This window comes from Balaenoptera acutorostrata, chromosome 12, assembly GCF_949987535.1.
Source record: "Balaenoptera acutorostrata chromosome 12, mBalAcu1.1, whole genome shotgun sequence".
Taxonomy (NCBI): Eukaryota; Metazoa; Chordata; class Mammalia; order Artiodactyla; family Balaenopteridae; genus Balaenoptera; species Balaenoptera acutorostrata.
In genome coordinates, this window is record NC_080075.1 from 9,018,554 (window position 1) to 9,033,377 (window position 14,824).

The following is a 14,824-nucleotide window of genomic DNA, read 5'->3' on the forward strand; positions in this document are numbered from 1 at the left end:
AGGTCTTGTTTTTGTATCCATTCAGCGAGCCTGTGTTTGTTTGGAGCATTTAATTCTTTCACATTTAAGGTAATTATCAATATGTATATCCTACTACCATTTTCTTAATTGTTTTGGGTTTGCTTTTGTAGGTCCTTTTCTTCTCTTGTTTTTCCCACTTAGAGAAGTTCCTTAGCATTTGTTGTAGACCTGGTTTGGTGGTGCTGAATTCTCTTAGCTTTTGCTTGTCTATAAAGCTTTTGATTTCTCCATCGAATCTGAATTATATCCTTGCCGGGTAGAGTAATGCTGGTTGTACGTTCTTCCCTTTCATCACTTTAAGTATATCATGCCACTCCCTTCTGGCTTGTAGAGTTTCTGCTAAGAAATCAGCTGTTAACCTCATGGGAGTTCCCTTGTATGTTATTTGTCGGTCTTCCCTTGTTGCTTTTAATAACTTTTCTTTGTCTTTAATCTTTGTCAATTTGATTACTATGTGTCTCAGCATGTTTCTCCTTGGGTTTATCCTGCCTGGGACTCTCTGAGCTTCCTGGACTTGGGTGGCAATTTCCTTTCCCATGTTAGGGAAGTTTTCAACTCTAAGCTCTTCAAATATTTTCTTGGGTCCTTTCTCTCTCTCTTCTCCTTCTGGGACCCCTATAATGTGAATGTTGGTGTGTTTAATGTTGTTCCAGAGGTCTCTTAGGCTTTCTTTATTTCTTTTCATTCTTTTTTCTTTATTCTGTTCTGTGGCAGTGATTTCCACCACTCTGTCTTCCAGGTCACTTATCTGTTCTTCTGCCTCAGTTATTCTGCTATTGATTCCTTCTAGTGTAGTTTTCATTTCAGTTATTGTATTGTTCATCTCTGTTTGTTCTTTAATTCTTCTAGCTGTTTGTTAAACATTTCTTGCATCTTCTTGATTTTTGCCTCCATTCTTTTTCTGAGGTCCTGGGTCATCTTCACTATCATTATTCTGAATTCTTTTTCTGGAAGGTTGCCTATCTTCACTTCATTTAGTTGTTTTTCTGGGGTTTTATCTTGTTCCTTCATTGGTACATAGTCCTTGGCCTTCTCATTTTGTCTACCTTTCTGTGAATGTGGTTTTTGTTCTACAGGCTGCTGGACTGTAGTTCTTCTTGCTTCTGCTGTCGCCCTGTGGTGGATGAGGCTATCTAAGAGGGTTGTGCAAGCTTCCTGACGGGAGGGACTGGTGGTGGGCAGAGCTGAGTGCTGCTCTGGTGAGCAGAGCTTAGCTTAGTAAAACTTTAATCTGCTTGTCTGCTGATGGGTGGGGCTGAGTTCCATCTCTGTTGGTTGTTTGGCCTGAGGTGACCCAGCACTGGAGCCTGCAGGCTCTTTGGAGGGGCTAATGGCAGAATCCAGGAGGGCTCACGCCAAGGAGTACTCCCCAGAATTTCTGCTGCCAGTGTCCTTGTCCTCACGGTGAAACAGAGACACCCTCCGCCTCTGCAGGAGACCCTCCAACACAAGCAGGTAGGTCTGGTTCCGTCTCCTGTGGGGTCACTGCTCCTTCCCCCTGGGTCCTGATGTGCACACTATTTTGTGTGTGCCCTCCAAGAGTGGAGTCTCTGTTTCTCCCAGTCCCGTTGAAGTCCTGCAATCAAATCCCACTGGCCTTCAAAGTCTGTTTCTCTGGGAATTCCTCCTCCTGTTGCTGGACCCCCAGGTTGGGAAGCCTGACGTGGGGCTCGGAACCCTCACTCTAGTGGGAGGACTTCTGTGGTATAAGTGTTTTCCAGATTGTGAGTCATCCACCCAGCAGTTATGGGATGTGATTTTATTGTGATTGTGTCCCTCTTATCATCTCACTGTGGTTTCTCCTTTGTCTTTGGATGTGGGGTATCTTTTTTGTCACCAAAACAGTTCCAGTGTCTTCCTGTCGATGATTGTTCAGCAGTTAGTTGTAATTCTGGTGCTCTCGCAAGAGGGAGTGAGCGCACATCCTTCTACTCCACCATCTTGAACCAATCTCTCATTATGCTTTTAATGCCTGTAGGGTCTCTAGTGATAACTCCTCTTCGTGTTAATTTGTGTTGTTTCTCTTCTGTCTTACTAATTAGAGGTTTATCTCTTTTGTTGATTTTTTTTCAAAGAACTAACTTTAGAATTTGCCATTTTACCTTGTAGTTTCTTCTTTGTTCTATCGATTATTCAGAAATGTGTTTAATTTCCAAATATTTTGAGATTTTAATGAATATCTTATTGCCATTGGTTTCTCATTTAATTTCACTGTGGTCCAAAAACGTGCTCTGTATGATTGTAATTCCTTTAAATTTATTGAGACGTATTTTATGGCCAAGTATATGGGCTATCTTGGTAAATCTACCACGCATGCTGGAAAAGAAAGTTTTCCAGGATTTGGAATTTAAGTCGAGGTGGTTAAGATAATCTTGTTTATTTTATTTTATATTTTATTTTATTTTTATTTTTTAAATTTTATTTTAGTCTACTTAAGTGCCAAAAGAAAAAAGTTAGTATCCACACCTATGTAAAATGTAGAAACCTTGCAGTCATATAAATCCATTTACCTCTCTACCAGTTGCCTTTCAAGCCATAGTTGTCATATGTATTATATCTATATGTATACCATGGAAACTGAGAGGAAGAATAGTTAACAAATATTTCCTAGATACTTACCATTTCAGAAGCTGTTCATTCCATCTTTAAGATCTGATTTTCTATATTGCATCATTTCTCTTCAGACTGAAGAATTTCCTTTAGCATTTCTTACAGTACAAGTATTCTCATAATAACTTCTCTTGGTTTACTTTTATCTGAAAATGCCTTTATTTTTATTTCATTTTTGAAGGATATTTTCAGATGATACAGAATATTGGGTTGAGAGGTTTTATTTTCTTTCAACAATTTAATGATGTTGTTTCACTGCCTTCTAGCTTCTATAGTTTCTGATGAGAAGTCAGTGATTTCTAGTTATTGTTCCTTCATGTGATGTGTCGTTTTTCATCTGGAAGCTTTCAAAATTTTCTCTTTATGTTTGGTTCTCAACATTTTAACCATGATGGAGTAATTTTCTTCTTATTCTCTTAGGGGTTCACTGAACTTCTTGAATCTATAAATTTGTGTCTTTCAAGAAATTTGTGATATTTTTCAGCCAGTGTGTCTCCAAATATTCTTTCCTTCCTCTCTCTCATTTTAAAACTCCAGTTACAAAGGGTATTGGATTTTTTGATATTCTCCAAAGTCCCCAAAGTCCATGAGAAAAGTCTTTTATCTCTTTTTCAGACCAAACAATTTCTTTGATCAATCTCAGTTCCAATAACTCTTTCCTTGGTCTATTCTGCTCATAAGTCCAGTCAGTGGTTTTTGTTTTTTTTTTAATTTAAGATATTATAATTTTTTGTTCTAGTATTTCCATTTTTAACAGTCTTTTTCTCTGCTGGGATTTCCTGTCTTTTCATTAATTATAAGCATGTTTTTCTTTACCTTAATGGACATAGTTATAATAGCTGCTTTAAAGTTCTTGTCTGATAATCCAACATCTGGGTCATATCAGGGTTAGTTTATTGCCTTTTCTCTTGAAACTGGATCACATGTTTATATATTGAATAACTTAAAATTGTATCTCAGACTTTGTGCATATTAGCTTGTAGAGATGCTGGATTCTGTAAAATTCCTCAGAAGCCTAGATATTTTTGTTTTAACAGACGTTAACTTTGTTGAACTTAAATGGAAATTTCTGCCTCTTTGGTGGCAGCTCAAATTTCCATGTAATTTTTTAACCTTGGTTGGTGATCCTGTAACCTGATTGTGCATGTGTGGATAAGATGTCAGTCAGAAATATGGGAAGAATTTGTGTACACAATATTTTTGGTTCCCTGTCTCTGGCTCTCTCCTTGCTGGGATTCTCTCTGCACTTTTCAGAAGCTATAGTTTCTCCAAACTCTGTTTTCTGGTTTTTCAAGCCAGAAAGACTATATGTTTTCATTCAGAGATTAAACCTGCCCATATGGTACTGACCAGGTCCTGCCTCAGGTTCCCTCAAGCTAAAAAAAATATAATAACAGGAAACTCACTACATCAGAATCTGCCTGTGTTTGGTCACTTTTCAGGATCCCTGGGTAGTTGTTATTTGTATGCTGTCTGTCAGAGGGTTCTGTGTTAAGAGTTTACATTTTCAAACGTACTGGAAGTGGAATTTCTCTTGCCTTTATTGTTGAAGGTTAGTTCCACTGAATATACAATTCCTTGTTACATATTTTTGTTATTTTCCTCTTTCTGCACTTTCCTGTCCCAATATCTTCTGGTTGCCATAGTTTTTGTTGAGAAGTCATTGATATTGTGCCATCGTTTCCTGGAATGTAACACACTGTTCTTCTCTGGCCACTTTCAAGATTTTCTTGCTATCATTTTTCAGCAGTTTGACTGTGATGTACCTGGAGTGGTTTTCTTTGTATTTATCATGCTTGGGATTATTTAGGCTTCTAGGATCTACTAATGTTTTCCATCACATTTTGGAAGTTTTCAGTCATTGTCTCCAAATATGTTTTTTCTTTCTCTTTTCCTGTCTCCTTTTCTTCTAGATCTTCAATTTCACATATTTTGAAATCATCCCACAGGTCTCTGAGGTTCTGTTTATTTTTCTCCAATCCCCTTTCTGTTCTTTTTGTTGAATTGGGTAATTTTTATTAATCTATCTTCAAGTTCAATGATTCTTCCGATCTCTCCTCCTGCTGTTCAGTCCATTTAATATATGTTTTGTTGTACTTCTCAGCTCTAGAATTTTCCTTTTGCATTTTTAATACCTTCATTTATCTATTGAGATTCCCTATCCATTTCTTCATTGATTTACCTTTAATTCTCTGTACATATTTATGATTGTTGCTTTGAAGTTTGTTAAATACAACATCTGGATTCAAAGTTTCTATTGACTGTCTTTTAGCTGTTAGAATGGAACACATTTTCCCTTTCCTTTTCATGTCTAAGTTTTTTGATTCAAAAATCAGACACTGTAGGCAGTATATTCTAGCAATGTTGTAGTCTATTGTGTTCTTCAAGGTTTTTCTTTATTTATTTTTGGTCTGTTGTCTGCTTGATTTTTTTTTTTTTCCTATTCTAGTAGGAAGTTAACTTGCCTGTATTCAAACTGCAAACTTTTCTCTCCTGTAATATGAAGCAGCTCACATTTTAATTCCGTTCTTATGGTTTGTCATTGTTGCTTTTCAATCCTGGCACCTTGGGTGTTTCCTCTATGGCTACATAATTTGGTGGCAGATTTTGGAGCTCACTCTTTCAGTGATTTCCCTCCTTAAATTTTCAACTGCATTGCCAGCCTTGGAGTCTGTCCCCTGACACTATAATCCCACAGGACTAGATTACTGCTGCCCAAGCTGTACATGATTTGGAAATACATTTCAGTTAACAAGGAGCAAACACACAGACTTTGCTCCATGCAGTTCTATCTCACGAAATTCCTCTGTTTTCTGCCTATTTTGGTTTTGAATAGGGCTCCCTGGGTTCTCCCCTGTACATGCTTAAATAGTTTAGTGATCAGCCAGGAATAAAAACAGTTTATATTTAGATTTCATGACTCACTCTTACTGTAGTTTCTTGCTGCCAAGATGTCGTCTTTAAATTTTCACTTCTTTTCTACCCTTGAACTCTTTATTTTATTTTATTTATTTATTTATTTATTTATTTATTATTTTTTCGCTGTGTTGGGTCTCCGTTTCTGTGCGAGGGCTCTCTCTAGTTGCAGCGAGCGGGGGTCACTCTTCATCGTGGTGTGCGGGCCTCTCACTGTCGCGGCCTCTTTTGTTGCGGAGCACAGGCTCCAGATGCGCAGGCTCAGTAGTTGTGGCTCACGGGTCTATTTGCTCTGCGGCATGTGGGATCCTCCCAGACCAGGGCTCAAACCCGTGTTCCCTGCATTGGCAGGCAGATTCTCAACCACTGTGCCACCAGGGAAGCCGCTACCCTTGAACTCTTATCTCTGGCACCTTGAGCCAGTCAGGCTGTAGTTTTCTGTGGCCTTGGCCATGAAAACTGTGGAGTGCCCTTAGGCCAGAGTGTCACCACCTCACAATTCTTACCTCTTCCAGTTGCAGGTTTTGGAGAATAAACTCTCCACATTCTGTATGCTTTTGAACATTTTCTTGTGAATTTAAATACTTGCTGACTTTTAAAAACATCTTATCCAGGTCTTACAATTAAGATTAATTAAGGGATTAGTTAAGGGATTTGGATTACCACTTCACATTGCCACATTTCTGGAAGTTCTCTAAATGTAGTTTTAATTTATATTTCTCTTAACATGAGTGAAGTTAAATATCTTTTCAAACTTTTAGGTTTATATATTTGCAAATAGTTGATGTCCTTTGCCTGTTTTTCTGCCATGTTTTTGGTCATTTTTCCCCCTCAATTTTTAAGAGTTTATGAAATACTAAACTCTTTATGATATACTAAATTTCCATTTTTATTTGGGTCTGTTTCTAGACTCTATTCTATCCCATTGGTCTATTTGTCTTTTCTTGTGCTAGCACCATATAATTTTAAGCATGAAGATGTTATAGTGTTTTATGTGTTCTTACAAGTCCCTCCTCATGGCTTTTCTTTTTCAGTATTTTATAGTTACTCTCACATATTTATTTTTCCATATGAACTTTATTATCAACTTTTCAAGCCTGATAAAATATTTGCCGTTATTTTTATTGGGATTGTGTTACCTTAATAAATGAGCTCAGTGGCTTCCCTGGTGGCTCAGTGGTTAAGAATCTGCCTGCCAATGCAGGGGACACGGGTTTGAGCCCTGGTCCGGGAAGATCGCACATGCTGCGGAGCAACTAAGCCCATGCGCCACAACTACTGAGTTTGCGCTCTAGAGCCTGTGAGCCACAACTGCTGAAGCCTGCACACCTAGAGCCCGTGCTCTGCAACAAGAGAAACCACCGCAATGAGAGGCTCACGCACTGCAACAAAGAGTAGTCCCCGCTCGCCGCAACTAGAGAAAGCCCGCGCACAGCAACAAAGACCCAACACAGCCAAAAATAAATAAATAAAATAAATTTATAATAAATAAATAAATGAGCTCAGGGAGAACTAATATCTTCATGATGTTGAGTCCTTCTATCTAAAAACAAGGGATATTTATTAAGTCGAATTTTGTGTCTTTCAGGAGTGTTTTAAAGTTTTTCCCATATTGTTTTTGTTTATTCAAGCTACAGTTGATCCTCATTATTCATGGATTCCATATTTGTGATTCACCTAGTCACTAAAACTTATTCCTAACTCCAAAATCAGTACTCAAAGTATTTTGTAGATATGCATGTGCTCAGAGTGGTGAAAATTTGAGTCCCCTTTCTGTCTCTTGTTTCAGCTCTCTTACTGTAAAATAGTGTCCTTTTCATGGCATATTTAGTGCCATGTTTTTCACATTTTTGTGTTTACTATTGGTGATTTCACTGTTTAAAATGAAGTAGTGTTGAAGTGCTGTCTAGTGTTCTTAAGTGCAAGAAGGCTGTGATGTGCCTTACAAAGAAAATATGTGTTAGTTTCCTTCAGGCATGAGTTATAGTGCTGTTGGCCATGAATTCTATGTTAATAATTCAATAATACATATTAAATAAGGTGTCTTTAGACAGAAACACACATAAAAGAAGGTTAGATATTGATCAGTTGGTGGAAATGATGTGACCAGAGGCTCACAGGAACCTAACCCCTAAGGGCCATAATTCAGTATTTGCTAAATTTAGTTTTAGAGATGACTTTATAGAACAGAACTGCCATTTTTAAAATGAGATTTATGAGAAATGGCTATATTTAATTTTCTATGTTTCTATTGTAAATGATGTTTTCATTACCAATATATCTTCTAATTGATCGTTATTTGTATACATGAAGACTATGGACTTCTGTATATTAAATTTCTATCCTGCTGCCTCACTGAATTATTTTTTTGTTTCAATTAGTATTATTATTTGTCCTCTCAGGTTTTTCAGGCATATTCTCTTATCATGTGAAAATATAATTTTACTTCTTTTTCAATTCTATTCCCCTAATTAATTTTTCTTATCTAATTGTGTTTGCTACAACTCCTCCCCCCTTTTATAAGGATGGTTTTTCATCTGTGTTGAACTGCTCTGAGTTGGACTAGGTTATTGATCCATAGATTCCTGAAGTTGAAAGGAACTTAGAGGTAATGTTGGTGATTCTGCCACTTGATGCATGAATCTTTTTTACATCATTCAAGTGGTCATCCGGTCTCTTCTTGAACCATCTGTTCCCTTTCTTCTGGTAAGAGCTTATCACCCTGTAGGCATTCCACATAGTTCTGTGTGGCTACCAGTCACTCCATCCTGATGCCTCTGCCCCTGGCTTATGATCCAGGCCAATTATCTAGGGTAGGCTATAAAATCTGGATACATAGCTATTACTTTTAACAGATTGAATCCCTTTTATTACTTCTTCTGTCATACGCTAAAAGTGCAGATTTATTCAGTGAAAATCAAATACACAAATTACCTGAGGCAATGCATACAGATGCACATGAAGGATGGATGGTAATGCATCCCCTCCATTTGCTGCAGCCTGGAAACTGTCTCTAGACAGTAAGTCAGGCACTCACAGGGCTCACTTCATATGCTTCTCAGAGATCAATGCTTCTGTCCAATGTTTTGGAAACTGTTGTTACATACATTTTATCAGGTGTTTTAGTTGTTTCAGGAGGGGGATGGGGGTTGGGGTGGAAATCCAGTTCCTGTTATTCCATACTGGCTGGAGGTGGAAATATGCAGTCATTATTGCAGTTTTCCCCAACACATAGAACCGGGCATTATCATTGAAGGACAACACATTGAACATATCACTTAATGTCATTGAGTATATCATGCCTTGTAATGTAATATCAATACACTATTTCATATATTTGTCCTGTGGTTCATCCTTGCATCCCCGTGGAGATGAAGAGGGGTAGAATAGTCTAATGGTCTCTCTGCAGCCTGGCCCACTGTGAGCACTCAATTGCTTGTTGAATAATTGAATGAGTACAAGCAGGCTTACATGAATGCACTCATGCATGAATGAATCACTTTGACTGGGTGAATGGATTCTTTCCTACCCGCGCCCCCCCCCCCCCGCCCCACCCAATTCTCCACTGTGCAGACCAAACCCAGACGACTGCTCCAGAGCTTTCCTGCCTGGGTTCTGGGTGACAGGATGCCCAGTGACAGGACACTGTCCCCAGCCTTGTTCCAGATCATTTCCTCACTCCTCAATTTCTTCCTCCCTGCCTTACTACTTTTAGCCTGATGCTGAGCTGATGTCCCTTCTTCTTACATATTTTTGGAAGTGGTTAAAATCTTCACCATAGCCCTGGTGACCCCCTAGCTTTTGAGAATGTAAGTATCACTTTTAATTAGGTTGTGGATTTTAGAGTATCACAACGCTGCCCTATCATTTCTATTTGCAAAAAGCATCCAATATTTTTCTTATTAATAATCTGTACTCTATTATTATCTAGCCCTAGGGCTATTATTGACTAGAAGAAAACAATTTGGGAGACTATTTCATTTTTAAAATTAATGACGCTAATTTTACTAAAAGTTTTTTGAAGTGAATACTTTGGTACCTCATTGCTAAAATGTGTTCAGAGAAAACAGTAACAGCCCAATAGTTCTGAAATGTTTCCAATGTAAGAGTTTTTATTCTGGTTCCACGCTCAGAGGTACCTACAACAGACTACAGACAAAACTAATTAGGGAGGGCTCAATAAAAATTTTCAGAAAACAGTGAAATAGGCAATGTTCAGTCTTGCAGCTCTCAGACAAGTTACTAGGTCTTAATTTCAGTCCTAACATTTAATGATAAAATCTCTAATTCTGATGAGATGATCGATTTAAAACAAGACTGAAGGCTTGGATTAGAACTACATAATTTCAAGATTAGAACTACAGATTTCAAAAAATTTGAAAATCCTATGATGGTAATCTATCAGATTAAATTTCTGGGTGTGGGGAGTCTACCAGAAGACGGTATTCAATCAGTTTTGTGGGGGCGGGGAAAATAATAGAATAAAGAATGGTCCAAAAAAGCCAGAATCAATAAGCTCAAACAGATCCAGGTGGAGGATGGCAGGGAAGTCTACCTTTGTTACAACCGGGGAAGGCAGGGGTAGAATGAAGCATGGCCTTACCTCAGCGGAGGGGCTAGTTCCACAATGTCGGGTGGCTGAGGGCAGCCCAGGAGGAACACTGGTTCTCTTACACATGGTTGCCACAAGACTGCTTTCACGTTTCTCAGCGATGCTCCCCAGCCCTTTGCTGCTGTGGGTGGCTTTGTAAGGGCAGGGCGGGGCTGCTCAAGGTGGAGGTGTGGCAGCGATGGCGTGGCTGGTTGACTCTTAGACCCCAGGCTGAGGACCTTCTCTGGGGAAGTGGATGTCAGCGTTACTTAAGGGTGCTAGAGTTTTTGCTCTCCTGGGGCCTAAACTGGCCCGGAAACTGGGGAGTGATCTCAAGTGCTCTATCCTTGAGAGACATTTCAGTGTGTTCCTGAGAGAAATGATGTTGTCCCTCTCCCAGCCTGGGCTTGGGGTGTGTTTTGGGGTAGGACTCTTGGGACCTGTTTCCATGGGAAGAGTCATCTGAGTCCGAGGAGACCATCTCCTGGAGAGGTAGCCTCTTGGTGGCTTTCTTTTTCTTCCTTCTAGGGTTCTCCTGTCTTAGTGCTTGTAAATTCCCAGTGTTAACTTCTTTGATTGGCCATATTAGGAGAGCAGAGTTCTTTATCTCCGTGTCTTCCCTTGAGAGAGAGAGAGAGAGAGAGAAAGAGAGAGATCAGGGTTATCCTGGTCTTGATGGCTGCTGTGTCTACAGAAATGTTCAACCCAAGAGATAACAAGTGTGGTGAGGATGTGGAGAAAAAGGAACCCTCATGCACTGCTGGTAGGAATGTAAACTGGTACCGCCACTATGGAAAACAGTATAGAGGTTCCTCAAAAAATTAAAAGTAGAACTACCATGTGATCCAGCAATTCCACTTCTGGATATATATCCAAAGGAAATGAAATCAGTATCTTGAAGAGATATCTGCACTCTCATGTTCATTGCAGCATTATTGACAATAGTCAAGACATGGTAACAACCTAACTGTCCATTGGTGGATGAATGGATAAGGAAAATGTGATATACATGGAATATTATTTAGCCATAAGAAAGAAGGAAATTTGCCATTTGTGACAACATGGATGGACCTTGAGGGCATTATGCTAACTGAAATACGTCAGACAGAGAAAGACAAATACTGTATGATCTCACTCATATGTGAATCTAAAAAGAGCCAAACTCACAGAAACAGAGAATAGCATGATGGTTGCCAGGGGCTGGAGAGGTGGGAGAAATGGGGAGACGTTGGTCAAAGGGTATAAAAAAATAAAAGAAAATATATCGGGCAGTTTATTTATCTAGAAGTGTCATCCTTCAAAGAAGGCATCTTGGGAACACCACAACCCCACCTCAGCCAGGCCATCATGGCATACCATTTCGGGAACTTGCCTTTTTCAGGGCCTTTAGGGTAAAGTAAGGACACCAGCTGTTCAACCTTATTTTGTTCCCATAATCAGTACCTGCTACCTTGATCACCCGGCTTTCACTCTGAGTAACTCTGACCATGGCTGCTTCAGATCCTTTTGGAAATTGTCAAGAAAAAAATTACTAGAGTGGAAAAAGATTTTTAGTTGCTTTTAAATAGAAAATTTCATCAATCGAATTCCTCTTCAAAGGATCAAGATTCACCACATGTGATACTTTTCAAAGATTGGCTCAAAGACTCAGGAGGTAATTTCCAAGAGACATTAAAGAATTGGCCTGACCAGTTCACACGCATCAGGATAGCTATTGCCAAAAAAAGAAGAAAAAAAAAAAATCAAGAAGTAACAAGTGTTGGCAAGGATATAGAGAAACTGGAATCCTTGTGCACTGATGGGAATGTGAAGTGGCACAGCTGCTGTGGGAAACAGTGTGGCAGTTCCTCAAAATACTAAAAATAGAATTATATAAGCCAGAAATTCCACTTATGGGTATATACTCACAAGAATAAAAGCAGGGACCCAAACAGATATCTGTACACTGATGTTCATAGCAGCATTATTCACAATAGCCAAAAGGTAAAAGAAGCCCAAGTGTTCATGGACAGATAAATGAACAAACAAAATATGATATATACATGCAATGGAATACTGTTTAGCCTTAAAAAGGGAGGAAATTCTGGCATTTGCTGTAACATGGACGAACATTAAGCTGAGTGAAATAAGCCGGTCACAAAATGGCAAACACTATGATTCCACGTAGATGAGGTACCCAGAGTCGTCAACATCACAGAGATAGAACATAAAACGGTGGTTGCCAAAGGCAGAGGGGAAGAGGGAGTGGGGAGTCCGTGTTCGTGGGTGCAGAGTTTCAATCTGAGAAACTGAAAAAAAGCTCTGGAGATGAATGGTGGTGATGGTTGCACAACAATGTGAATGTACTTAATGCCACTGAACTGCATGCTTAAAAATGGTCAATTTTATGTTATGTATATTTTACTACAATAAAAAAGTTGGCCTGAGCAATAGCAGTAGCATCGGAAAAAGGCTTCCCAGGAGGCCACCAACAAGATGATCTTTAAATATAAGGCCAGCGCCTGTGTGGATGGGTAAGTTCTGTGAGGCCAGGTTCTCAGAGACTCAACTTAAAATCACACTACAAGACTGGAATCACCAACCTTGTTCTTTGAAATCTAAAATCTTATCCACCACACTACCATCAGTTCTCCCGCAAATCGCTACCCTGCTCCAGAGGAGACTAAGTCGACACATACCATTTCCTTTTCAGGGGTTTTCTCTGTTTCCCATGTATTAGAGTTGGTCGCAGTCTATAACCTGTCCCCTCTCCGACAGAAGAGCAGCAAGGAAGGAATGCGAAGAAGAGAGTTTTCCGGTTGTACTAAAGGCACCCAAAGGGTAAGGGAGAGGAGAGGCCTACCTGCCCACCTGAAAGACACTAGGAGATGATCTTGGAAGGAACCCAGGAAGAAGAGCATGAAAGACTGAGAAGCAACGTGTGTCCAGCCCTCCCTCAGTAGGGGGTTGGTCACATAAGTGATGGACCACCTGGACAATTAAATTCGAGGCAGGCAATAATGGAACAAGAAGTGCCCTTGTCATGTAAAGATGCAAGTAACATATTAAGTAGAAAAAATGGTACAAAACAGAATGTATGTTACATGTTCATTTCTGTTATTAAGATTGTGAATATGGGGGATGATAGGAAACCTTCACATCCATCTCTTAATAGTTGCCTCAGAGAAATGGATTCCAGGAGAATTATCACTTTCTCCACATTAAGAAATCTTTTTTTCAACTGTCATAAATGATTAAGAGAAACAAAGGTTTCTATTTTGAGGAAAAAGAAGCAAAATGGCAGAGAAAACACTCTAGAAGGATATACATCAAAATGCAAATGGTGATTACTCTTGAAATGTGGAACTACGGATGGTTTTTATATCCCTTTTGTTTTGTGCTTTTAATTCCTAAATTATATTAACTATGCATTACTTTTTGAATAAGAATAAAACAGTATAAGTTATCATGATTCGAATAAAAATGGGCCGGGATTTTGATGAAGGAAAAGCCTTTACATCAACCAAGCAGATGCTGCGAAGCCACCCTATTATATTCTCCAGAATATACTGATGTCGACCAAGTTCAAGATATTCCACAAGGAAATGTCCCCTTATGGGATGGGGGAGCAGGGTAGGTGTGAATCTGATGTGAAAGCTCTTATCCACGCCCCCTGCCCCCCATGCACCCTCACTCTGCTCTGTGGGAAGGGGAAGGGCGGCCACGCTCCCGACTTCAGCCAGTGGACATTCTCCGCCAGCACACCTGGAAGGGCCCTGCTAAGTGGCTTTCTTTTGCCCTATTTCATGCCAAAACCGAGTTAGATTTAGTGCCCTATTAATTATTTTAGGCTACAGAGTTGGTCAACACTGCCGGGGATCGTGGAGGAGCCAGGCACTGAACCTTCACTGGCCCTTCAGAGCAGCTCGTTCCACTACAGGGAAGAGTTCTGAACATCCTGTCCGTGCTCTCCTTGGGTCAAAATCCACCGCATTCACCTGACCGGGCGCTGTCAGCTTGCCCATATTCTTGCTGGTTCCCTGAGGCCTCATGTCTATTCTGCCCTAAGTGTGTCTCTGTTGGCAAGGCCATCTTAGAACATGAAGAACAGGAGGACGTCTGGGGTAGGCACCGGATAGACATTTGATGAGGACCAGGAGGCCCCTGAGTTTTAACAACGGAAGGGGCAGAAAAAGGAGAGACTGATAAGAAAAGGCAGTTTTTGCTATCCAGATTGCTCTCACTGGCCCTCAGGGGTAACGAATCGCCATGACTCTCTGTGTTCTTGTCCCAAGTACCAGCACGCCTTCTGAGGACAGGTAATGGCACCTGTCCCTCTGGATAAGGTAGGACACTCACAGACAGGGTTATGGCAGAACTGCTTGTTTTCCAGGCCTTAAGGAAATGGGGCTCCTGATCTGACCAGAAGGGACCGAGGGAGCTAATGACATATACAAGTTTAATGATTTCCAGAGGCACAGCTCCTTCTAAGGGAAAAATAGTCAGTAGTGACCGGCTGAGATGATGGGAAGTGATTCATCTCAGAGGCAGCACTGAATCTTGAAGTTTTAATCGATGACTTAATATCCCTGCTGTCAGGAAGGCAATGTGAGGCCATGCTACATGGATAAGGGGAGGAGGGTTCAACAATATGGGAATTATCATTTCCTTTGGGGGCACAGTCCTAAATCCGAATAGCTTGATGGA

At 40.0% G+C, this 14,824-nt stretch overlaps 1 protein-coding gene across 1 annotated transcript in view; it reads right to left on the reverse strand.

Annotated features, from left to right (window-relative positions):
• VWA3B (von Willebrand factor A domain containing 3B) overlaps positions 1 to 14,824 on the reverse strand; it is a 234,457-nt gene that overhangs the window by 11,601 nt on the left and 208,032 nt on the right. Inside the window, 2 exon segments of the mRNA XM_057558670.1 lie at positions 10,151 to 10,406; positions 10,540 to 10,758. Of these exon segments, the coding sequence (XP_057414653.1) occupies positions 10,151 to 10,406; positions 10,540 to 10,758 (475 nt within the window).